Source organism: Ambystoma mexicanum, chromosome 8 (genome assembly GCF_040938575.1).
Source record: "Ambystoma mexicanum isolate Mex_15411 chromosome 8, UKY_AmexF1_1, whole genome shotgun sequence".
Lineage (NCBI taxonomy): Eukaryota > Metazoa > Chordata > Amphibia > Caudata > Ambystomatidae > Ambystoma > Ambystoma mexicanum.
The window spans coordinates 580,695,121-580,721,799 of record NC_090929.1 but is presented as its reverse complement, the minus strand read 5'-3'; the positions used below and the strand labels follow the sequence as shown (position 1 = coordinate 580,721,799).

The 26,679-nt window shown below is 45.7% G+C and overlaps 1 protein-coding gene across 8 annotated transcripts in view; it reads right to left on the bottom strand.

Annotated features, from left to right (window-relative positions):
* The window catches only part of KCNAB2 (potassium voltage-gated channel subfamily A regulatory beta subunit 2), a 1,347,681-nt gene that overhangs the window by 333,810 nt on the left and 987,192 nt on the right, over positions 1-26,679 (bottom strand). For all 8 annotated transcript variants that reach the window (XM_069610272.1, XM_069610273.1, XM_069610271.1 and 5 more), the window contains one exon: positions 5,506-5,585. In XM_069610272.1, coding sequence (XP_069466373.1) covers positions 5,506-5,585 — 80 coding nt within the window. The remainder of the gene's footprint in view (positions 1-5,505; positions 5,586-26,679) is intronic.

The following is a 26,679-nucleotide window of genomic DNA, read 5'->3' as shown; positions in this document are numbered from 1 at the left end:
CAAAGGAAAAGCTTGTGATATATGGAGGATCGCTGATGGCTTCTGCTCCATCCCCGGTACCGTTTGTTGTGTCTCTCAAACTGCACCAAGACCCTCATTATGGTCCAGAGATGAAATCGCCACTGCCCCAAGAACGCAAGTGTGGCCTTATAAATATGATCCCTTTTAGAAAGAAGAAACTTGAGAACTTTAAACGCTGCCACTTGTGAGTCTGCAATTGCAGGTCTCCAAATCACCTGAGGTTGGTCACTGGCAGATGTTACCAGGCAGCAAGGAACGGATGTGTGAGTGCAGTTTGAAGGGTTCAATGCGAACCCAACCCACAATGAACAAGAAACCATAACACAGGAGAATGTGTAGGCGACAGACCATCAATGAGCCAGGTGGCAGAAAGAGAAGTGCTACCTGATTCCAAGATGGCAGTCAGCAATGATATAATCCAGGTGCACTGGGCGATGCATTGCACAATCCAACTCCCATGGGAAATGTAATGTATAGTCTGCACAGATTCAGGCCAATCACAAAGCCTGGCCATGCCCCATGTATAGCTGTAAAACCTATCACAGTGACTGGGCCAATAACTTGCACCACTTGAATTTACAAGGGGATCTAGCCAGGGACGAGGTGTGGGATGGAGTTCGGAGACAGGTTGTGAACATGAAGATTTGTGAGCTGGGCAAAAGACTGAGGGTCAAAAAACAGGAGCGATAGGTCATGGCAGCAGGAGCAGATAAAGAGAAAGAAGAGGAGAGGAGGAGGTGGGGAATTAGAGAGAAAGAAAAGGAGGTGAAAAAGGAACATCTCACAAGAGATAAAAGGCAATCAGATTGAGAATAACTATCAGAATATGGAAATTGGGCAGAGCAAAGCGCTAAAGGGGAGAGGGAGCGACCGAGAGAAGACAGTGGAGAAAGAGGACGGGCTAGAGACGGAATATCAAAAGCAAGAGATTAATGTATAAAAGCTAAGTAGAGTGGGAGGTGAGGAGGTGGGAGACCACCAAAGGGAGAGGCAGGAGAGGGGTCAAAGACAAACAATTGGTGATAGAGGATGACGAGGAGGATATCTAGAGAGAGCGCGTAGAGGAAGAGAAAACTCAGTCTAATGTGGAAGTATAGGAGCATGCGAGAAAATAGGGAAAGTATTGAGTGGGGAGAGGGGTTAATAATGAACAAGAGACCCATCAAGAGTTAGAGAAGAGGCGAGGTGAACTAAAGGAGGTGAAAAAGGGAACACATTTTGGAGGGAAGGGCAGATTATTTTTCCTCTTTAAGGCCAGTGCCAGGAAGGTACTCACAAGCTGGACAAGAGGGGATCAAGTTGACAGGGGGGACTTTAAGACAACAAGGGAGGGAGGGATTTCTTTAACCTGGGTTGTAAATGCTTATACACCTTGTCTGATGCTCGACCCCCATCAGATAACCTAAGAGTGCCAGATGCTTATGCTTGGCTTGATAGCAGAGTCTAGGAGAACCAACGTGAGAGCCTGACAACCCCTACAACAGTAGTACGATTGTGCAAAGATCAAAGGGTTCATGACACTATAAAATCCCAAAAACTGGGACAGTTTGAACCGCCTGGGTGGTGGTCTTGAACTCAGGCAAAGTGACAACCATGGACCTAAAAAAGGCCTGGAATCTGGCTAAGTGTAATACTATGGTATACCATTTGCACTCCCATCACTACTGCATCAGTCAAACCTAAATTCTACCATAATTCAAACCTGAATTCTAATGCCCTCTCCCAACCGGTTTATGTTTGCTCTGTCCGACTTTATGTGCGCTCTAAGGGCTTTGGGCCTGTGGCACGTTACAAAAGCTAAACTAAATAAATAAATAATGCCTTGACAAGAATTAAACAACTAATAAACTTGAAGTTGGTCTCAAGGTTTCTGAAGCTCGCTTTGACACTAAGGTAGCCATGCCTATAAAAACAGGTTGCAGCACTATAATAGGGCGTCTGGGACCCTGTAATACTCAGAGGGATACAGCAAGCCAGTCATAGAGGTGGAGGCAGGAGTTAGCAGGGGATGAGGGGGGAGCGGGGGAGAGAGGAGGAGGACAAGAAAAGGAGGTTCTTGAGGAGCTTCCGGAACTTAAGGAGATCCGGCTCAAGTCAGAGGGGCAGGGAGATCTCATTCCAGAGGGAGGCATCTACACCCCACTCTTTGCTTAGGGAAACAACGGATTCGCAGAGAGTTGGCGTTAGCAGACCGAAGGGCTCTAGTAGGGAGGCATTTAGGGAGAGAGAGATAGATGTAGCAGGATCCTACGCCCCAGATACCCTTGTTAATGATGTAGATGGTCTTGAATTTGATCCTAGCAGCAACCGGAGCCAGTCAAGAGTAATTAGGGCTGGAGTCTTGCAGTCCTATTCTGGATAAGTTGAAGGGGATGAAGGGAAGAAGAAGGAAGATTCGGGAAGAGGCTGTTATGGTAGTCAAGCGTAGAAAGGACCAGAGCTGGAAACATTGAGTTTCTGGGGGGGAAAGGTAAGAAAAGGAAAAGATAAGAAAAGGAAGAATACCTCTGAGGAGGAGTAGTTGATAGTGGGCCTTCATGGCAAGGTCTGCGATGTGAGGAGAGAAGGAGAGAGAGGAATCAAAGATGACACCAAGGTTTTTTGCCTCACCGGAGCATGAGCGGAGGGGCCTGTAGAGGACGGCCAGAGCGAGGGAGGGAAGGTGGGAGCAGGGGTTCCAATGAAAAGGATCTCAGTCTTACTGGCATTAAGGCAGAGATCATTGGCAGCACACCAGGACTGAATGGAAGTCAGACAATCATGATTAGAGAGGAGGAAGAGGAAAGGTTGAAGGGGAGCTGTGGGTCGTCTGGAAGTGAGGGGAGAAAGAAGAGATCAGATGGGCCAAGGTAGATATTGAAAAGCCACGACGAGAGGATACAGCCTTGAGGGACACCTCACGTGGAGAGTGTGATAGGGGAGAGAAAAAGGCCTGGTTGAACCTGGGAGGGTCTTTTGGAGAGGAAGGAGGTCAACCAGCCCAGAGCCAGACCCGTGATGCCAAGGGTGTCACAGACCCGATTTATCAGGGTGGCATGATTGACCGTGTCAAAGGTGGAGGAAAGATCAAGGAAGATACGAACGGAAGGAGCGTTAGAGTGTAGAGCAAATACTCCTCTCCACAAACCCTGCACCCTGGCCCAGCCCAGCCCAGTTTAAGGATTAATCCTCCCAAAACCGTTCAGGAGTGTAAATGAAGCATAGGAGGTAAACACTGGCTAATGGAAGGCAAAGCCTATCAATGGGCTTTCCACATTAAATCCATAGAGATGCTTCAATGACATTTTTCTCAATCATTTGCCCTGTAATTTGACATTTGTTTTGTTCTAATTTGTCCTTGTCACCTTTGGTCGATCTCCCATCTTGCTGAACCTCATTACGGGCCATCTCCTTTGTATAGCTCTCCTCTTGTTGTCTCATAACTTTCTCATTGCTCTCTCTTTCACCATTCCATCCTCGACTCTCAAGCCCACCCTGCTTTCATAAGTCACTTTTTAGCTCTTGTTGCTGTACAAACTTCTCTTTCAACTACTCACTGCCTCCTTTTCTTGTCTTGTAAACATTTATAAAAATTAAATTTGGAACCAAAATATTTCCAAACGTAAGCAAATTAAGCTAAAAGTTGTCCCTTTTATAGGTGTACTATTCTTTTTATCATTCACATTTGCTCTTTGTTTTTAGTGGCATGCGACGAGTTTGCGGAACACTTCCTGATTTCCTTTTCAATCATTCAGCTTTTATTTTCAGCAGCTCGTTGTTTGCACTTTGGCGACGGGACATCTGAACGCAGAGGGAATCCGGGAGGCACTTTTGAATCTGAGGATCGCTATTGTAGTCTAGAGCATGTGCCGAGGCTATGCAGGTCTGGTTTATGCAAGCCTCCCAATTGTGTCATTGCTTGGAGAGTTGTTTAGAATGTTCGGATTTGTCCAACATGAAAAAAACACAATGTGCCCATTGCAACTGAATGGGGACTAAGCAAAGTCAGCATGCCCTTCACGATGGTCTTCACCAAGTCTCTTTTAGGTTGCCATCAAAATGAATCTAGCTTGTGGACCGGCAGACTTTCATTTGCAAATCAATACCCTCCCCCGGCCAGAAAGGAGGCTGGTTTAACAGAATACCGTTTGGCCTTTCCTTGTTTGAATTGGTGTCGTACACCCGGGGGCAGCACATTCAGGGGATGAGACTAAGTTAACAACCCCATCAGGAGCACTTTTATCCAGCTGCAATTATTTCAGCCAATAGTTCTTGCACGCTGGAACTGGTAGACTAATACTTGGTACGGAAATATCAAGTCTACAAGTCCCCACAATGGCGTCATAGGCTTTATGTCCCCAATGCGGCATGTTGCCTAAAATAGTAACTACTAGAATGACTGTATATAGATCATACTATTTAAGGATGCAGAATACTACTATGTTAGACGATTTCATATTTGTTTTTATTAACGTTGATTTAAAGTGCTGTATCAATGATGATACTGAATAATGTGGTACTGAAGATTTCATGAACCAGCGACACTAAATATAAATACAATGAATAAGATTAAGGTATTCAGATGACTCCATGTCTTTGGGAACACTATACCTCAGTCCCTGTGTTAATTGGATCATCAAATGCATTCTGGGAGCTGTAGTTTTGGGGCCACTTCCGTTGAATAAAGTGGACTAAAGTAATAAAGACAAGGACTGAAGAATACTGTCCCCCGGTGTCTTAGAGTCATCTGGTAACATTATTTTGTATAAGAGGTGCTTATGATGACACAGGAAACGTTGGCAATTCATGAGTACGCTTGAAAGATAGGCAAATACAGTCCTAACCATTCAAAGTGTACCGAGGCTCTACCAACACATTATCTAATGTTGCAAAGGGCAAACAAAGGGAAGCTGAAGCAGGGAGTGAAGCAAAAATGGCCTTTCCCCACCTTGAATATATTTCTCCATTTCATTGGAGGGGGCATGAAATAGGCACCCTTCTTTCTATTCTTGAGGTAGAGATAAGGGGGTTGGGAGGTTACAGAGCAAAAGGTGGCATTGCGAGTTTGAATACTCGAAACACTTACACATTTAATACAAACATTTCTTCTGTTTCTATGACATAATATACCTTCCCGCGCGTTTCCTTAATCCTGTAGCTAGCATGCCACCCCAAGCAAAGAGCAAATGATGTACACATTAAAAATTTAAGAAAATAGATGTAGCATGTGGAAAAATCAAGACCTCTCTTATTCTGGGATGTAAAGTCATTAGTAATTAAAATTATACAGGGCCATTATCAGTAAGCTGAGGAATTGGTACAGAAGGAATGAAGACGAAGCAGAAACCTGAGCCACACCTAAGAAACCTAATCCTTCAAATGCAAAGTACCACAGACACTGCAACATGCAAGTAATTCCGCGCGCCTCCCCCGGGTTGCCTCCCTCCACCCCTCCCACACACACACACACACATACACCAGGATGAAATATAAAACACAGCCTACTTTCCCGCTGCGTAGACTTCTGCTGTGTCAAATAGGTTGATGCCGTTATCGTACGCCAAGGTCATCAGCTGTTCAGCCATCTGCAAAGACACGTTTTCATATAATTAGCCAAATGCAGCCAATAAGCACAGAAGATAAACATGACGAATGCAAATTAACGCTGCAGTGTTAATCGCCACCACTAACATGACAAAGGAGACCAGATGATAACACCCACTGAGGTACGGCAAAGTTAGACTGTTGCTGAATGACTGTCACTGTGCGCTCTGTTACAGGTTCCAAATTTACCATCCTCTTGCATTGAACATGTGTACATCTTCTACAGATAATTCGTGACCCCGAGTCACATTTGCAGCAGTACAGCCCACTGTAACCCTAGAATGGTACTGACAAGGGAATACAATGTTTGCAAATGACAGCACTGACGGACCGCCCCTCTTCATCATGGCCATAACCGTACAAGGACGAGTCATGTTCAGGAAACTGGCAACACACATGCCCTTGATCTTGAAAAAAGATATGCTCTCTCTCTCTCTCTGGTTTGGATGCAAAGCACAGGACCAGCCATGATATGATATGGCATTTGTAACGCGCCTATACACAAGTGTTTCAAGGCGCGACGAGGCAAGGAGGGGGGAACAAGGGGAGACACAACGATCCTACTAGGCCAGGTGTCATTCAGATCGCATGGGTAGAGGGGAAGGGAAAAGTGCAAGGGGGAAAGGGAGAGGGGAAGTGCAGTACAGGGTTAGTAGAATACAAGATAAAATAATAAGGGCCAGCTGGTGGCAAGTGCAAGGTAAGTACAGACAAGTGCTGGGAAGGGGGGCTGTAGGGATACAGAGACTATCTCGCAGTGCAGGGGTTGCCAGGGAGGCAGTGCAGGGGAGAGTGGCTGGGCCAAGGACCAAGATAGGTGAGTAGCCCAGTTGCGGATTCAGTGCAGTTTCAGTAAATTAGCAGGGGAGAGGGGGAGAGAAAGCCGAAGCGAAGAGGAAGGTTTTGAGGGGCTTCCGGAACCGGAGATGGTTCTCCTCAAGTTTCAGGGAGGCAGGAAGGCTGTTCCAGAGGGAGGCCCCTGCTGCGGACAGAGATCTACCCCCAACTCGTTGCTTGGAGAAGCGGCTGACCCTGAGGGAGTTGGTGGCGGATGAGTGAAGAGCTAGAGAAGGAAGATATTTAGGAAGAGAGAGTTGAAGGTATTTTGGCCCTAGGCCCCAGAAGGCCTTGTGGACAATGCAGAGGGTTTTGAACTTAATCCTCGCAGCCACTGGGAGCCAGTGTAGCGATTTCAGTCCTAGAGAGATACGGTCCCTGGGCTTGAGGCCAAGGACAAGTCTAGCAGTCCTGTTCTGGATGAGTTGCAGAGGGCAGAGAGTTGAGGCAGGCAGGTTTAGATAGAGGCTGTTACAGTAGTCCAGCTTCGAGAGAACCAGGGCTCTGGAGACAGTGAGCTTCTGGGGGAAGGAGAGGAAAGGAAGGATACCTCTGAGGAAGTGCAGCTGGTAGTGTGACTTCTTAGAGACGTCAGATATGTGAGGAGAGAAGGAGAGAGTGGAGTCGAAGATGACCCTGAGGCTTTTTGCCTTGCAGGTAGGAGCAGGAAGAGGGCCAAGAGAGGCTGGCCAGAGAGCTACAGGGAAGGAGGGAGTGAGTGTGCCGATGAGTAGAATCTCAGTCTTACTGGCATTAAGGCAAAGGTCAATGGCGGCGCACCATTCCTGGATAGCAGAAAGACAGTCTGAGATGAGGGAAGGAGAAGAGGAGGCCGAGGGTAACCTGAAAATCAGCTAGGTATCATCCGCATAGCACTGAAAGTTAGGGCAGAGAGCGGCGATGCTGTGGGCAAGGAGTGCCAGATACTGGTTGAACAGCCAGGGAGAGAGGTTAGATCCCTGGGGGACACCACAGGTAGAGAAAAAGATGTCAGAGAGGAAGGACCCCAGTTGAACCTGGGAGGGTCGATTGGAGAGGAAAGAGGTCAGCCACGCCAGAGCCTGACCAGTGATACCCAGGTTATCCATGCTAGGCACAAGACCAACCCGCCGTCTCCATACCCGTTTTGTTCGATTTCGAGTTTGATTCAGGTTCCATGCTGGACCCCTCCTCAGAAGGGAGTGGGATGAAACATGGTCATCCTGCAGATATATGTGTAAAGGGGGCACCTGCTCAAAAAAATTAGTTGGATACACAAAGAAATTGCGTCTGTGCTGGTTTACCATAGCAGGCTATTGAGCAGCACCAAACTCTCTCTGCTTGTTGTCACATTCGAGGAATCAAAGTACACAAGTACTTCTCTTTATTGGCTATATATTAGGTTTGACTTTGGCCACAGGGTGGGGTTTTGAAATAGTTGCCACCGATTCAGGGGTGTTACAAAATAAATCCTTCTTCCCTCCCTCAAGGTCCTTGAAGAAGCAGATGCGCGCCACCATCTCTTGGGTCGGGCTCGGCCACCACATATGCCCAATGAGCTTGATCATCATGCTTCTGGAGTGCCGCACCATGCACTGCACTAAGTGAAAGATATGATAGGTTATTCATAACGTGCCTAATACCCAGAGGTTTCTAAGTGTGGACTCGGGGATCGAACCTGTGGTGCTCTGTGTCATCTTGCTTCCAAGGCGAGCCTGTTACCCCCGAGCTATCCTCCCAAGACAATGCAAGTATGCTTTTAATCAAACCTTACATCTTTCACCTAGCATCTAAACAAGGAGGAGGGTGTTAGGGAGAATTCTCATTAATGGCTAATTTCCCTCACCCAGTGAGTACCCCAGCAGCTTTGCTGGACTTCTGGAGTTTATTTTTTTCCACTTGGTAAGAGTGTGAGCTTTTCCCCCACTCTTACCTGTGTTTTGCCAGGTATATTTCACTGTTTTTGTGATTGTGGACTCTGAAGTACACCACTTCAGTAGCCCCCTTCTTTTGTGCGTCGCACAGCACCTTCAGTGCCGTGGCACAGGGTTGTCTTTGAGACTTCCCCCCCGACTCCATTTCTGAGGCTCACTACAGTCCCCCAGAAAAGGGTAAAGTTACCAATAACTTTACCTAGTCAATCTACCACAGATCCAGTACACCCCATCTTCCATGGAGTACTGGAAAGGGTTACTTCATATCCCTTTTTATCTGTACCTCCTGGAGCATTGTTTCGCTCTTTTAACATTTAGACTTGGCTGGTGGCAGTGGTATCTACCCTAACTTTTCTACCACGATTATATTAGATAAACGTGGTATTGCTTTAGGCTATTATATTAGCCTCAAACATAAACCCGCTTGACCAAATTGTCTTTCTTTTAGCTCCGGTTGGGTTTATTCGCCGTTTCTTTTTGTTAAAGTCCTTCTTGTGTTTTACTTTGCGCGACAAACTAGGTTCGCCTTCTTTGTTCACTATCTTTTGGCGGGCTTCTGCCCAGAAGACCTCCACCAGGCGCCAGGTTTCTAGGTGGGCTGAATGTGAGGGAGAAGTGTAGTCACCCCCTGCACAGGGTATCCTAGGAAATCCAAGTCGCACTTTGCCATGATTGGCGGAGGCGGTTGTCCCGGCTGGACAACCCCCCTGCTGGGAGATTGACAGCCAGGCTGTGTGAATGGGGGTTTTGCGCATAAAAGGCAGGTGCCTTGGACTAGAAGTCTGAGTCGCCACTGGAACTACAAGGAACCGAAGAGAAGCTGAGAGAACGACGATTGCTGCAACTACCCTGTCCCGGCAAAGCCCTGCTGCAGTCCTGAGCTATCTACCCTTCAACGACTAGAGAAGATCCAGTCCGGAGTCTTCTTCCCTTGAGCCTGGTGGGGATAACCAGCTCATCTTCTTCAGCCAGAGGTCACCTTCGTGGTCGAAATCTCTGCACACTGCTGTAGTGGTCCGGATAGCCACTTGAAGAACCTCTCCTGTTTTTAAGGAGCGCACCTTTTATTCATTGTCGCTGCTGCCGGCTTCATCCCTGTGTGGTGCAGACCCCCTTCAGACGTCCTCCTTCACCTCGAAGCTTCAGGAACCGTGGGTCTGCGGGACACCAACAGGAACAACTGCCAGGGCACCAGCTGCATCATTGGAATAAGGTACTGTGGTCTGCTTGAGGAAATACGGTGAACCCCTTTTCTTCATCTTCAAGGCATCCCCTCGTCTTCCCTCCTTCTTATAACTTTTGCTTCTGAACATTGACAATATCGAAGTACTCTTGGCTACGTTGAATCGTGAAGTGTCTGTGTAATCTTCAGCAACAGATCTCCGGTGTCACTTAATCCTGACTCCGGCCCTTTGACTCTTGAACTCCTGTCTGAGTGTTTCTCGATTCTGTCTGCCTAACCAAAGTATTGCCTGTGATTTTTGCCTCCAACTCCCTCTGGGTATCTCAGGTGCTAAGTGTGTTTTTGCCCCGGTAGCATTTCATGTCACGGATATGCGTTTGGTTATTTGACAGAACTGTCAAAAAGTGATCGCAATTGTATTCGCGTTAACATGTTTTGTTTGTAACACCGGTCCATTCAAACACAGGGTACTTACCTTGAGATTTACTGTACAAAGTGAATTGGTTAGTTGTAGTATATTTTTCGTGTGGTTTTAATCTAATAGAAGTGTCGTGTTTACAACAAATGGTTTAAAAATAAATGTACTTATATTTTTCTACCTGAAACCTTGAGTCAGTGTTTGCTTGAGTCACAGTAATTGTGGTCCCTTTCTGTAATCTCTGTTACTGCTCATATACTCTTGAGATAACCCTGGCTGCTCCGCCACTGCTACCACTCTGACATAGTAGTACAGGCTTGTAGCAAAGGTAAAACTTGTATTGCCACCTGTGGTCTTAATTGTGTGTAGTGCCCCCTAAGGGCACTGCACAGGATTCTGCCTAACAGAGGGCACCAAAGTCTACCAGCCACTAATATGTATGGCCCATAATATCATAAGAGCATGCCAGTGTTGGTGGCAGCTGTTGGTTCCAGGGGGCAGGGAGCTCCTCGGAGGGCACTGGCATGAAGGATTAAATGTCAGTGGTGGCAAGTGAATATTGTTAATGAAAGGGCATTACTATCTCCAACAAATTAACACAAGCGAAGGGAGGGAGCTCTAAGTAACGTAGGAGGGTTCAGAGGGGTTCTCCTGTGAGACATTTTTTGAAAAAATACATTGAAGTGGTGCATTTTAGAGCACAATTACGAAACAAATGGGGGGGGCACACATAATTAATCATTCTTTATCCAGGCTATCACATGAAATATATCCAGCAGATACCATGCCATACTAGAATTCCCAATATGGCACTCTGGATAACATTGAACAAACAGAAGAAAGCCGCTATTGTCACTATAGACAACTTTCAAGATGCAGCCCGCCGGCATGAACGCAGAGCAACACACAGGCGAAAACAATCATGTGCACAAACACACATTTAAAACCTTGCACATGAAATGTCAATGCATTTAAACATGCACATATACAAGTTTTTGTTTGAAGTGAACTTCTTGTTCACACGCTACTGCTTTGGTGGTCTTCTCTAGTAAAAGTGGGGAAATGACAGCACTCCACAATAATCAGGTGTCCAGGCAGGCAGGCAGGCGCCAGCTTGCTTACCTAATAACCTGCAAGCGCACAGCATGTGGCACTTCAATGCCCTAGCCGTAGGGCCAGCGCGGCGCACACGCCTTACCTGCGTGCCTCTTTTTGTTTAATCGCAGTGTTTTGCTGCCAAGCCAGCCCCGAGGGAGGCAGGTGGTGGGGGTGCACCAGATGTGTAGCAGGTGTCCACGGGAGCAACAATTCCCCCTTAGGGCTGGGCACTTGTTATGGTCAGTGCTTTATATGAGATGTGAAATCGAAGGTGGATTCTAACAAGAGGCCGTGGGATAAACAGTTATGGTTGTTGCCTAAAAAGGGGCGGGTGCACGCACCAACACACCAAATAATACACCATGAGAACCTGCAAACGTGTTTTGGGTCACTCAGCATGGTCTCAGGTGTTCTTGTTTGCCTCTAATCAACAGATCACCAACAAGAAAGAGGAGGGGTTAAAGAACAGCAATGTGGGTTCTTAGAGCATTTTGGGAACATAAAAATGACCACTGATTTTAATATTTGACAAATATGTCTGTGATAGTCAATTAAGAATGAAACTTCCGTGCATTTAATGCACACTGGGCTTGGTACTCATTTTATTTGCTGCACCCCACCTCTAAAATGTTTTCAAACCACAGACCATATATACTCGTTAGACAACCTTACCCTGGGGAGACCTGCGTTGTCTTTCTAAAGCAGGATGACATATTTCGCTCAAAGCATTCCTTTCACAGCTTGTAAGTGGAATTCATTACAGTGGTCCTCATAAGGCCCCAACATTGCCCTGGGGCCCATGCTGCTAGAGGATAAGTCCAGCTTTCCTTAGGACAGAGGTCCTCAGTCCTTCAGTTTTTTTTCTCCGCCACCACATCTGTTCATTTTCTCTTCACGTCTGCTTTCATCTCTTTTTTTCTTCGATTCCCTTCTCTCTCGTGCAGGTCTCTGGTTTCTTGCTCTGCGATTCCTCCTCGCCACACTCTGAACTGTACCTTGCTCTCCATGCTCCTATCTCCCGCAACTCTCGACATTCCCCTCCACCCCCCTCCACTCCCTTCCATTCTTATATTGTGTGGACCTAAGCTGCCTAATTACTCAAGTGGGCAAATGTGCAAGGATTGTGTGAGTGTGCATGGTGATTGGCCACGATTCATAAGAACTATGAATTTTCTAGGTGCTAATATTCTGCTGCCAATGCGCACTGCAGCTCTGCAGGCCTACATGCGCCATATTAGACTTTCAACATACTTCTCTTTTGGATTATCCCCTTGTGTCACGGTAGCAAGGCCACATGCATCTGCTTCCCCTGGGACACTCAATCTTACTGATTCAACCCAGCCTGGTCTATGGTGTAGAGGCTGGAGCCCACTGATTTGGTTATTCACATTTTCAGTTTGAAACCTCCCTACTGGTTGGTCTCTCTTAGGAAGAGCCATAATCTCATTCATTAAATGATCAGAGTGGCCTTGGTATTGTTTACTGATCTGCTGCTGCTCCTCTGTGCTAATGAGGGCAGACTAGTCTCTAAAAGCCTCCCTAGTATATAACACCAACTTGATTTTCATTTCCTCACTAAGCTCTTCTCTACAGCCTTCTGCAGTCTTTGATATCTGCCCAGGATCGTGCCGCACATGGCACACAGAAGCGACAACCAAATGTTTCTCCTACTCTATCCTCTTTGCGGTATCCACTTTATCTGCCTCCTTCTGGTTTCCTGAACACCACGGGTTCCTGGTGAAATTATCTGTTCTATGAGTAAACGTCTTGCTCTGGTCCTAGGTATGTTCCAGACAGCCTTCTGGAACATTTAGTCTTTTCCATTGGAATATTCAAATGTGGCATTTAAACCAGTGATACCACATCCCTGGGGGAATAAGGGCTATGGTATCTTGCCTCATCTACCCACAGGGAGGTACTTTGGATAGCAGTTGGACTAACCCGGTAAAAAAGAATGAGTACTCAAAAAAGTTTTGCCACAATAAAGTCAAGAGTTGATCAATTGCTTCAAGAGTTGCATTGTGTTATGTAGATTATCTAGAATTCCATAAATAACCAATAACCCCAATACATATATCCCTACACAAATGTTTAAACAATGGCATGGCTATACGTCTTGACAATAACATGCTAAATATATTGATCACAGACATTATTCTGATGAGAGATAGCTATTTCTTACAAAGGTAGACTTTCCCCTAACTCCACTATAAATATGCACCCACAAAACGGATCATCCCGACTTCTGTAAACAAATCTATCAAACTCTAATTATATGTACGGTTTGTGTCATAATTCTACAGAGGTGATCATTTGACATGTTAATGTTAAAAGTATTTGTATAGCGCACCGTCCCCAACAGAGTTGGTCTCCAAACATGTGAACCTACATTTCACAGGCAATGGATTCTCAGGATTTGGGACAGGATTTCTGTCACAAGGTCCCTGAACCCACAGACTATTTTAGTTTCAAGGTTCTTTAACAAACAGGTCAGTGATGAGTTCTCCAGGAGTGATGCTAGATGAGATGGCGAGAAAGTGCATACCCGCCCCTGAACAACCCACCCTCTATAGCGATTATCCCCCCCCCCACCCCTTGACCTACTCTCATTCTCCTCCCTTCTTGCCGGTCCTGCCTAAGGTTGACCTGACCTGCTAGGACCTACCTGATCTGTCCGACTAGGGAACTACTCTGGACCTCTGCATTCTCTGCTTGTGTTATCACATTTTCCTCAATTTTCAATGTTACCACTTCTCGCTGTTCTCTATTAGCACCAGTTGTTGATACCAACAAGGTCTTCTTCCTACTACCACCACCACCACCACCACCACTTCCCATGGCTATCCCCTCCTTCTTAGGGCTACTACCTCTGGATGAGATTAAAACCATATCATGGGTACCACCTTGGGCTAGTGTCACCACCTCCTACGTACCACTACCTATTTCAGGTGTTGCCACTCCTCCACACTGCCACCTTGGTCTGACATTACCACTGCTGATATTACTACCACCTCTCCTCCCCCTTTGTTCACTACCTCTTTCCCCTCCATTTCCAGTTCTTCCATTTTACTGTTACTACCTCCATGTCTCCCCTGCTGTCACATCTACAGCTTTCTCAGTCTCTCCAACTACTGCCTTTAAAAATGCCCTCCAATCTCCAACCTTCTCCAAGTGTACGCCTCCTACAACAGACACTAACCAAACGGGCTTATTACCGAAGGCACCTGGGCTGCTTTAGGATTAGTGGGCTGGACCAAACTATAACTGGCCTGTCTACCATTGTTGGAATTGAAATGATATTATGCCTCCTATCGCAGTATTTGAATGTGTATTGGCCTACGCCAAGTTGTCTAAAATATCATGTAAATAGACTCCGCGGCAAGGTCTTGACCTTAACGAAAAACTATGTAAGTCGCCATCTTGGATTTAGCTGCCATTTTAGGTTCTCTTGTAATGTGGAAGTCACCCTGAACATCAAAATGGAGGCCGATTGACATTCTGAGTGAGATTCTGGCCGTTGTGACCTCCACACATGAATAATTGATATGCCTGCAGGCCACTTGTCGGGGTCGCGAGCTGAGACCTTGTCCTATCCCTGACCTATGTGTAAATGAACAACTGTATCAGCGGAACTGATCAAAATGCATACATTATGGGATTGACCTGGCAAGGAACCCTAGGCCTGGTCCCAAGAATGGTTAACCCGCGAGGGGGTTGGCCAAGGGCTGGATAAAGGATATAAAAGCCCAAGTATTCCAATGTACTTGTCTCTCTACTAATGCATCGAACCCTCGTTGAAGTTCGTTACGTTACTCTGAGAGCCAAATAGCTATCCGTTTGTCAATTGACTTTGGTAACTGTTGTAGCTTTTAAATAAAGCACTTTGTATGTCCTTTGTAACCTGTGTTGGTGTGTTTCCTTTGGGCTTCCCAGCCTCATATCAATTTTTATGTTTTCACAGTTGGCGCCCGAATAGGGACCCTCAAGATTGATGCCGGATCATTGAAGGTTGACACAGACTATCGAACCGGGATCGGACGGTGTGATTCTGCGGGCCCGACCGAACGAGACGCGATACCTCGGCAGCTCTGCACGATCCGATCCTTGGACGATAGTCGTGTGGTCTGACACGGCATCTTGACGAGGGTCCATTTTTTGAGGCGGGCAGATTTGTCGAAACCACGAAACACAAGGTAAAATTCGTTAGGTAAGTTCTTTGATAAACCGTACGGTCCTCCTTAGGTTTGGTCAGGTGCAGTCGTGACCCGGCTCTTAATTTAACCCCGACAATTTGAATTTGGCGTATTGTATCTGCAGACACAATTATTGACCAGGTAACACCAATTTTCTGTGAAATGCCTGGGAAATTGTCTAGCTGATTTAGGGCTCTGTTCCGCAGCGATCGACAATCTTTGGAATTTAGCCGCCCGGCACCACAGGAGGGGTCGCCGGCATGTACTATGTACTGTAAGTATGGCATTAGTAGTATAGTATTTAATGATATTTGGCACAGACAGACCAGACATGCCTCCGAATTTCAGTGGCCAATCAACAGCAGTTTTGAGATCCCCCGTTTTGAATACCTAGAATCAGTCTTGCTAAAAAAGAAGGCTAGACCTGCAGTCTTTGATGTTTTACAGAATTGGAAAAAAGAAGCGTTACAGCAGCTTAAAAGTAGGGATAAACATGCACGGCGTCATAAAACAAATGCCGAAAAAGCGTTGTTATATGATAAAGAAAAACATTCAGAATCAGTTAAAAATATGGATAGGGCTTTTTCACTTGGAATCCAGAAAATTTACCTCTCTAAAGATTTCCATGTTTCCGAAGAATTTATTGAAAAATCGTTAAACGAACGCAGGCCTGGTGCCTCTGCGCCACCTCCGTATGATTCTACTTTGGGCGCTCTGCCCATTCCTGCTGTTGTTCCTGCTGTTATTCCTGCTCCCCCTGTATAACCTATTGTTCCTATTCCTCTAGTTGTTGTTCCTCCACCTATCGTACCGCCCCTTCCTCCTGCGCCGATAGTTGTACCTTTATTAAATCTACCTGCACCTCTGCTCCCGAGTGGCCCCGTATTGACTACAGTTGATCAAGGTGCAGGATCAAAGATCGTCACTTGTAATACTGTTTCTGCAGATAAGAAACAGGAATTGTTTGCATGGGCTAAGCACTGTATGGAGAAAGGTGATCAAGTTAATGTTTTTTCCACATTATCTAATTTGAACAGTTTTCCCCGAGAAAAATGTTTTTATCGAAGGTTTGGGGACTCATTTATGTGTGATGTGGGGTAGATTACAAAATTTCGGATCTTCCACAAGGGGTGAGAGATCTAAATGCTTTGGCACTTTCGAGGGACACAGAGCAGAAAGTACATGGTCATGTTGAAAGATTGTTTGAGTATAGGAGGGACTTTGAAAAGTCACGAGATGAGGATGACGAAGACGATAGTATGTATGTACAGAAACGGTTCCTTCCGTGTCGTAGATCGGCACCTGAGGAAGTACGAATTTGTACCAAAGATGCGATCCGGTGGATCTCAGATTCATCGATTCCGCCAGATGAAGTATACCACACGTATAGTCAGTATACAGTAGAAATGCAAAGAAAGGTAATTCAGGTAATGGTACAGTACCTGCAAGAAGAATGTGTAAGAAAGAAGGTTAGTTGCCCCATAGAATTATTGGGGATTTGTAAAAGGGCTTTTTCGCCCGACACTTCTTCGGCTGCCTTAGCGCTCGACCTGGCTCTGTTGCTTAGTAAGCGGCCGGAGGTACCTATATCTCAGTTGCCTATGAGAGAGGTTCCTCCGACCTTTGTCCCAAAAGTTGAGATTCCCGCCAACGCTGGGACTGGTGCCCCCGCTGTGGATATCCCTGCACATTATGTATCACAATTCGTTCACGTCCCGTTTTCACGACAGGAAGTGAACACTATTAGACAATCAGTTCCCGATATCAGGAAAAACCCGACAGGGTTTTACAAAGAAATAGAGTCCGTCTTGCAGTCCTCCGTGTTCAACTTAAGTGATATTGATTTGCTATTTCCTGTACTTCTACCCGTAGATGTATGGAAGCAGGTTCGGACAATAGACGATGTGCCAGGGTTGGGAGATACGTGGGCTAATATGATTAGGATTGATGGGGAAAGACCAGCAGGTGAGAAACCACCACAGGTAATACTTACTTTGCCTGATAGAATTGTCGCAAAATTAAAAACTATAATTCCAGAAAAAAGAATTATTTGGGACAAGCTTACGGCCTGTGTTCAAGGGAAAACTGAAGGCGCCACCGAATTCTTTAACAGATTCGAGCAGGTATTTTCTGACTTCAGTGGACAGGATTTGGGTAAAGAGTCTGGGAAAAGGTTGTTTGTGGACAAATTTGTACGTGGATTGTTGCCTGACATCCAGTCACAGATTATGTCCTCTGAGAGCGCTTGGCAGGCAAAATCTCAATCTGAGGTTTTGCACATGGCTCAGTATTATGAGAACCGTGTTAATAATGAGAAGGACAAAATTGAAAAGAGGAAAGGAGATTTGAAAACCAAAGTATTATTACAACAAATTGTTAGAAACCCCAGAGGAGGCACGACACAGACCAGAGGTCAGTATGTCCCACAAAGAAATGCTCCTTTGGGTCCTGCGAATATTAATCAATGTGCTTATTGCCGCCAGGAAGGTCATTGGCGAGCACAGTGCCCCGTCCTTCGACAACGGTCAAATAGTGCGTTTGGGGGTATGGGTAGACGACCTAGAGGCCGCCCTGGAGCAGGGGGCCCTGATAGAGGTCAGTTTTTACAAGATCCACAGAAACCTTTTTCGCAGGAAAATCAGACCTCGAGTGTGGACTCGAGGAACATATTTGATCACCCTTCTGCTGCCTATCTTTCTGAAGTGCTTCCTTCTGACGAGGCTCTATTTTATTAGGACTGCCCGAAGCAGGGTTTGGAACCTTCACCTATTCCCGTTAATCAGAATGGCCCCTACGTTGAATTATTAGTAGGGAATAGAAAACACCAGTTTTTGATAGACACTGGAGCACAGAAGTGCTCCATTGATCATTCCCGGGTTCCAAACATTCCACTGTCAGGGCAAACAAACGTTTCCGTAGGTTTTTCTGGTATAACAATTGTCTGTCCGGTTTCTTCACCGGTGTCGGTTTCTTTGGGTCCCTTTACGGACCATTGCCCTTTTCTTTTGACTTCGAACTGTGGAGAGAATTTGCTGGGGTTGAATTTGTTAAAGAAATTGAATGCAGTAATTCATTGTTCCTCTGATGGAGTACGGCTGACGGTTTCACCACAGCAACTTTCTAATTCTCAGTTCCTGATTCGACCTTTACCTCCTGAGTTTAGCATTGTCCCGGAATGTTTATGGGCGGTTGACGACAATGATGTCGGGGTATTACAGATTGAGCCCGTTAAAATAGTTTTGAAACATGGAGTGAAACTACCACGCATTCCGCAGTATAAAATATCAGTTGAGGGCGAGCGTGCTTTGAAATGCATCGTCTCCGATTTTGTGCATCGTGGGGTGATCGAGGAGATTACAGGTAGTTTGTGTAACAGTCCGATCTTGCCTGTATATAAGAAAGGCGACAATGCGATCCCATACCGGTTCATAATTGATCTTCGTGCTATTAACAGAGTTGTCGCCCCACAATTTCCAATCGTGCCTGATGTGACGACGATATTGACAATGATCCCTGCTACGGGTACGCACTTCAGCGTTGTGGATCTAAAAAACGCTTTCTTTTGCATCCCTATACATAAGGAAAGTAGATATTTGTTTGCGTTCACCTTGGGGGGACGCTCATTTACATTCACAAGGGCACCTCAAGGGTATACTGAAAGTCCAAGCATTTATAGTAGAGCTTTGAAAGAGCAGCTCGATACCCTTGAATTGCCACCTACCTGTACACTGCTTCAATATGTTGATGATTTGCTTTTGGCTGCAGACTCTGAAAGTGCTTGTAAAGAAGGCACTGTACTGTTGCTTGTTCATCTAGCTAAAAATGGTCATAAAGCTTCGCTCAAAAAATTTCAATATTGTTGTCAGGAGGTCGCCTATTTAGACTACCTCCTGTCAAAGGAGGGGAGAAGATTGACACCTGAAAGAATAAAACACATTTCTGGCATATCTGTTCCAAATACACAGAAGGAAGTCAGAGCCTTAATAGGTATGGCTTCTTACTGTAGGTTGTGGATCCCGAACTTTTCACTAGTGATAAAACCGATGTTGGCTTTGACGAAGAAGGGCTTTTCTCTGCCACTGCCATGGAAATCGGAACATCAACGATCATTTGAGCTTCTCAAAACCGCGTTATGCTCTGCACCGGTTCTGGGTACTCCAAATTATGACAAGGCCTTTGTATTGTTTGTGCATGAATGTGATGGATGTGCTTTGGCTGTGTTAACACAGGAACACGGAGGGAAGAATAGGCTGTGCGGCTACTACTCCTCCGCCCTTGATCCTGTCGCATGCGCTTTGCCAAGATGTTTGCGAGCTGTCGCTGCTGCTGCCGCGTCTGTAAAACAGAGTGAGGGAATGGTCCTAGGCCATGATTTGATTTTGATGGTACCTCACTCTGTAGATATCCTATTGAACAAAACCCAAACGCAACACCTCACCTCTGCGCGGTTAACAAGGTATGAATTAATTCTGTTTGCCGCTCACATTCAAATTAAGAGGTGTTGTGTTCTTAATCCGGCTGAACTCTTACCTTTCCCGCAAAACACTGTTTGCGGTGACGAAGAATTACATGATTGCCTGTATACCACTGAACAAGAAACGAAGGGCAGGATAGATCTTATAGATACTCCTTTGGACAATGCAGAAGGGGAGCTGTTTTGTGATGGCTCCTGCTTCAAACTTTCAGATGGTACATCTACAGCTGCTTATGCAGTTACTACAGTTGTTGAAACTAAGAGAATTTCGCATAACTCCGCGCAGGCCGCAGAGATTATAGCATTGACCCGAGCTTGTGAACTCTCCCAAGGGCGTATAGTAAATATATATACTGATAGCCAGTACGCCTTTGGGGTGGCTCTGGTCGGAAAGAGGGTTCCTGACCTCACATGGGACCAAGATCCAGCATGGCCCCTTGATAGTACAATTACTCTCGGCACTCTCACTCCCTAGGCAGTTAGCGATCATGAAATGTGCAGCACATCGTAAGGTCATAGATGATGTGGGAAAAGGCAACGCTTTTGCGGACCTGATAGCCAGGCAAACGGCCACAGACCTTAGCACGGACATGTATGCTTTGAGGGTAATGAAAGATGCTTATATAATGGATGAAGGTATTGGGTCGGTGCGAGATATTCAAACCGATGCCACAGTAGAAGACTCTAAAAGGTGGGCCGAAGGAATGGGGAAACTAGATGATGATGGGTGTTGGGTAGATACATCTGAAGGAAAATGGTTGCTCCCTGATTCATACGTACTGGCAATGGTTACGATGGCACACGGTCCTACACATGTGTGTGCTCAGCAGATCACGAAAATATTAGAACAAGTTTGGGTGAATAACAAGATTCCGGAGACTGCCAAACATCATGTCCGAAATTGTATGATCTGCTTACAGCACAATGTGGGTAAGGGGACAGTAACTCCAAGGGGAAGCTTTGGGCCCCCTTCTGTTCCCTTCGAGGTCATTCACTTTGATTTTATTGAGATGGAACGGTGTAACAATTTGAAATATGTTCTTGTAATTATTTGTGCCTTCAGTAAATGGGTCGAGGCTTTCCCTGTTAAAGATGCTACCGCCATGACCACTGCAAAGATTATGGTAAAAGAGTTCTTTCCTCGATTTGGGCTCCCGAGGGTAATTTGGTCGGACAATGGTCCTCATTTTGTTGCAGCAGTAATTTTCCAGATATGCACAGCCTTACGTATTGAGAAACAATTTCACTCAGCTAGACATCCTCAAAGTGCTGGGTTGGTGGAAAGACACAATGGTATCTTAAAGAATAAGCTTGCAAAAACATGTGCCGATACCAAACTGAAATGGCCAGATGCCTTAACTATTGTATTATTGGCTATGCGTACCACACCTCAAACTAAGACTGGGCTTTCTCCATTTGAGGTAGTGATGGGGAGACCTGCTAATATTTGGGGGTCTCCCAAAACCTAAAGCCCTGAGAGAGGTGGAAAATGTATTGCTTGTAGACTACTGTAACCAGTTAACTAAAAACCTGTATTTCATTTATCACCAGGTGCACTCAGCTTTACCTGTACGGTTCACGGGCCCAGGACACGATATACAGCCTGGAAGTTGGGTCCTAGTGAAGGCCTACGAAAGGTCTTCCTGTCTCGCTCCTCGTTGGAAGGGACCCTACCAGGTGCTGTTGGTCACCCGGACAGCAGTGCGGGTGGCTGGGAAGAAACACTGGATCCACGCGACGCATGTCAAGAAACTTCCTCACCCGACGCCACACGTTACAGAAGAAGCAGAACCCCTCGCTGATGCTACAGTCTCTGATCTTGGAGTAGCAAACAGCGCTGTGAGTGCGTCAGAGAATTTCTCTGAGCCCGAGGAGCTTGGGGAACAGTCCATTTCGTCTCTGCACTCTCTTGAAAAATCACTTCCGGAAAACACTGTTTCAAGCTCTGCGACTTCCGTCGCCTTTGACACGTCGCTTCCCTCAGGAAGTGACGACACCTTATTTTCGGACCAAACAATCTTGGGTACCACCAGGTACAACCTTCGACGAAGAAAATAGAACTACGGCACAGGTTTTCCGTGCATTTGGAAAAGGGAAGTGATTGGAAGTTTTCTTTTGTATAAGAAAGTTTCTGTTGAACAAAAGGGATTCTGCTGGCTAGGGTTGGGAAGGACTAAGAAATCGCGCGACCGTGGCGTCGCCAGCAACGAACATTGGGGTCATCGATTGAAGAACTACAATGCCTGCCACCTCCACTGCTGCTCCCCGCACTGGACTTGTGAATAAGGGGGTGACCAACTTGGACAATGAACAATGTGCCTGGGCCCCAAAAACGTACTGCTGTGTTTTGATAATGATAATTGTTATTTTTGCGATTATTGCTATAGGACTTTGGTACTTCGAAGAAATCTATCCTCTAAAACCTTTGCTACCAACCGAGATTGTACCAACTGCTTGGACTCCCTCTGTACACCTTCACACTCTGTCCCCTAGAGACTCCCAACATAGACAAAAATATCATAATAACACCCTAATGATAGTAATGAATGCAACGCATGCCATTTTTAATAAGAGTAATTGTTGGATTTGTACTCATTTACCGCAACATGGGAACAAGGGACTGGGATGGTATATTCACCCTTTACCTTTAACAACTGCTTGCTATGCCTCTCTTAGAGCACTATTCTTTGGCCGTTGGAATGATAGCATCTCAGGGAACTTTGATGGAACTAATCTGAATGATTTTGAGAAACGTGAATTAACTCCCCTGGGATGCTCGCTTTTTGCAAATAGAAGTAAACCTAATGTCGCTTCTATTAGGCCGTCTGATAAACTGTCTCTTCCCTTTCAAACTTTAATTTCCTTTAAAATGGCTCCGATAGGCAATAAGGACGCCGTGCCTCCTTCTTACTCTATAAATCATAGCCCTGACTCGGTCCCCTTTTGTGTACAAAGAAATGGCACTCGGCCAATGGGAGATTTTGAAGGTTGTAAGAACATTGTGAATTTGACTGGAGAAAACAGGCCTCTGTATGTAGGGGTGCCTGTTTATTTTGTTTGTGGTAGTTTAGCATTTACCTGGTTGCCCAAGGATTGGCAGGGAACCTGTTATTTAGGAATCCTGTTACCCGGGATATTTGTAGCTAGTACATTGGAGGTTTCTAAGGCTCGCCCACGGCGGGACAAGAACGGAGATACCCCTGGGCAAGTATTGGGAGATATAGCAAAATCAGTTGTGCCCTTTTGGGGACAAATAACAAACTCTGAGAACATTAGGGGATTAGCAAGGGTACTGGAGAGAACGATCAACCGGACCACGGACATACTCTACAATATGACACTAGAACAAAAAGCAATAAGATTGGTAGCACTCCAAAATCGGATGGCATTAGATGCCATTCTGGCAGAACGAGGTGGAGTATGCAAATTAGTAGGGTCCGCTTGCTGTGTTTTCGTACCAGATTCCTCGTCGACAATTTTTAAAGCAATACAGAACTTGCATACTCTTAGTTCTGAAGTACATATCCCTGTAGGAGATTGGAATCTTAGCACCTGGTTCTGGGATTCTTTACGATCTTGGGGTTGGAAGGTGCTTTCTGTCATTCTGGTTATTTTGGGGATCCTGCTATTCCTTTGTTGCTGTTTTCAATGTCTTCCGAGTATATGTGGAATGCTAGGGGGATGTTGTGCCCAAGCAGTGAGCACAATAGGGCATAGAATATATGCCCCAGATACAGCATCTAAAGAGTTTGTGTTACAAGAGGTTCTGATGAACGACCTAATGGCTATAGATATTACAGACAATGATTCGGGATGTATGGATGACAACACATGGAGTTATTTGCAAAAGTATTAGAAATGATATTAGCACTTGGCATAGGCCAAAAGGAGGGTCTGTTGGAATTGAAATGATATTATGCCTCCTATCGCAGTATTTGAATGTGTATTGGCCTATGCCAAGTTGTCTAAAATATCATGTAAATAGACTCCGCGGCAAGGTCTTGACCTTAACGAAAAACTATGTAAGTCGCCATCTTGGATTTAGCCGCCATTTTAGGTTCTCTTGTAATGTGGAAGTCACCCTGAACATCAAAATGGAGGCCGATTGACATTCTGAGTGAGATTCTGGCCGTTGTGACCTCCACACACATGAATAATTGATATGCCTGCAGGCCACTTGTCGGGGTCGCGAGCTGAGACCTTGTCCTATCCCTGACCTGTGTGTAAATGAACAACTGTATCAGCGGAGCTGATCAAAATGCATACATTATGGGACTGACCTGGCAAGGAACCCTAGGCCTGGTCCCAAGAATGGTTAACCCGCGAGGGGGTTGGCCAAGGGCTGGATAAAGGATATAAAAGCCCAAGTATTCCAATGTACGGTCTCTCTACTAATGCATCGAACCCTCGTTGAAGTTCGTTACGTTACTCTGAGAGCCGAATAGCTATCCGTTTGTCAATTGACTTTGGTAACTGTTGTAGCTTTTAAATAAAGCACTTTGTATGTCCTTTGTAACCTGTGTTGGTGTGTTTCCTTTGGGCTTCCCAGCCTCATATCAATTTTTATGTTTTCACACCCTTTTGGCGTTCAGTTTTCACTCGCTTACATTGCAACATCTAAGCTGCAGTCTCTTCTGTCTCCAGCTTTTGAATTAGATGCTGGAAACACACTTAGTAAGCTGTATAAACTCTTTCTTCCTATTCGGTAATGCACATAGTGGAATTGCAACATTGTATTCCAAAGTGACACTCTTGCCAGGGAAGGAGTAAGTAGCTTACCTGTAACTCCTGTTCTCCATCATTGGTAACTTTCATAGATTCACATGCTGTGAATATTCCCTGGCGTTAAGCTGGGAATCCTCGGTTACCTTTGGATATTACTTTTTAAAAGAAAGGTTAGGTGTATTTTGTATGCTGTCAACCTCGTTATGGGTGCTTTAGGCCCATCTGATGGGACATCAAGTTGTAAGCTCCTTCTCTCCAGCCCTTCCTCAGATTCTGACCTGTCATGCTGGGCTGTGTTTTGGCAACTGAGAGCCTGTACCTGGGCGGGGCAGATGGAGGGCACATGTGAATCTATGAAAGATACCAATGCTGGAGAACAGGAGTTACAGGTAAGCAACTTACTCCTTCTCCAGCATTGGATCTTTCATAGATTCACATGCTGTGAATACATTAAATAGCTGTATTGCTTTAGGCGGGTGTAGGCAGGTGAAGGGGACTCCTACCTTATTGGAAAAGACGCTGCAGAACTGCTCTCCCCGTATGAGCATCCGCTGTGTGCTGTTTATCCAAGCAGTAGTGCCTGGTACACGTGTGGGGCACGCTCCAGGTTGCCATCTCCTGCCGACAGGGCCGCTGATGCTGCCATGGCTCTTATGAAATGAACTCGGGCGTGCCTTTGAAGGCTCTGCCTGCTTTCGTGTGGCAGAACGAAATAGCCAAAGTGACCCATCTGGACAAGCTTTGTTTGGATATAGCTTTACCCTTATTGGTAGGGCCGAAAACTACGAAGAGTTGTGTGGACGCCCTGAATGACTTAGATCCTTCTAAGTAGTACTTGATGGATCTTTTTATGTCCAAAGAGTGTAACACCACTTCCGTTGACATAGAGGATTCTGGAAAAAATACAGGTAGCGCTATGTTTGCATTTTTTGTGGAATTCCGTGGGAACCTTTGGAATCAATTTTGGATTGGTCATAAGAAGCACCCATCTTTGCGGAAGCGAAGGTAGGTTTCGCTGACCGCCAATGCCTGCAATTCTGACACCCTTTGGGATGATGTGATTGCCACTAGGAAGGCTACCTTCCAGGAAGCGTGCTTTATGCTGGCTGTGGCCATTGGCTCGAAGCTTTTTCATTAGTTCTGAGAGGACTGTATTGAGGTTCCAATCGGTTTAGTTGGAGGGAAAACTCTAAAAAGCCCTTTTAGGAAATGCTTCACCTGCCTGTCGCTGACTAAAGATGTGGAGCTTCTTTTCCTTGTATACCTGGAGATGGCCAAGTGTACTTCCATGGACGAGTGACAGACCTTGTTTCGCTAGCAGGAGTAGGTAAAGGAGAAGATGCTCCAGAGTGACTTTGAGCGGGTCCAGCGTTTGCTGCCATCGACCAGAGCCATCTTAAGCATTTTTGGGGCCCTGGGCACGGATATATTGGGCCCCCCCCACCAAACCAAAGAAATTAAGTGATTCAAAATAAGCATGTTTACTCCCTTTAAGTCCCCTTACCCGCTTCATACTTGCTCTAATAAGAATGATAAACAAGTAGCATTTGAAGGCCAACAGAAGTCTAAGGAGTGGTTACTTGTGTTCCAGTATAGATGCAGGATACTTTTTATCAATAACATCCAGGAAAATATGCAGCCTGTAGTATTAATTCAGGACCGTATGTAAAAGGTAAATGTAACCCAGAACAGAGAACTCGCATTATCTGCCTTACACAATGCAAAAGTGCTCAAGCATTAATACAGGAGACCCATTGGTCGGGAAGGAGAATGCTGCACATACCAGAGCAAGGATAGTGGATGCAGATTAGAAGCTATTAGGAAGTGGTCTGTATCCAGACAGACTCAGATTAGAAGTGGGACATAGTCTTCAAATAGTGTTGTCATTAGAGATCCCTTCCACTCAAATGGCCTCCATTAGAAAAAAGATCAACTAATGGCCAGTGGTCAATGTGAGCAGGAGCGGTTGGGAGCGCTGTTCCTCTACTTTCTTTTTAATTAATATTTACTGTTCCTATACTTTTCTTTTAAAAAGAAACCATTCCGGAATGTAAGTGTAGGAAGAAGTTGGAGCTTGCACTGCAGTGCACTGAATGTTCCCTTAAAAAGCAGGTGCATTTGTTTGGGGGGTTACATTGCGCGTGGGACGGAGCTTGGCGATGGGGTTTGTGGGGTGTGGGGGCAGGCCAGCAGGGAACATAGTTCCACTATTTCTTTTCATACACTTGTACCAC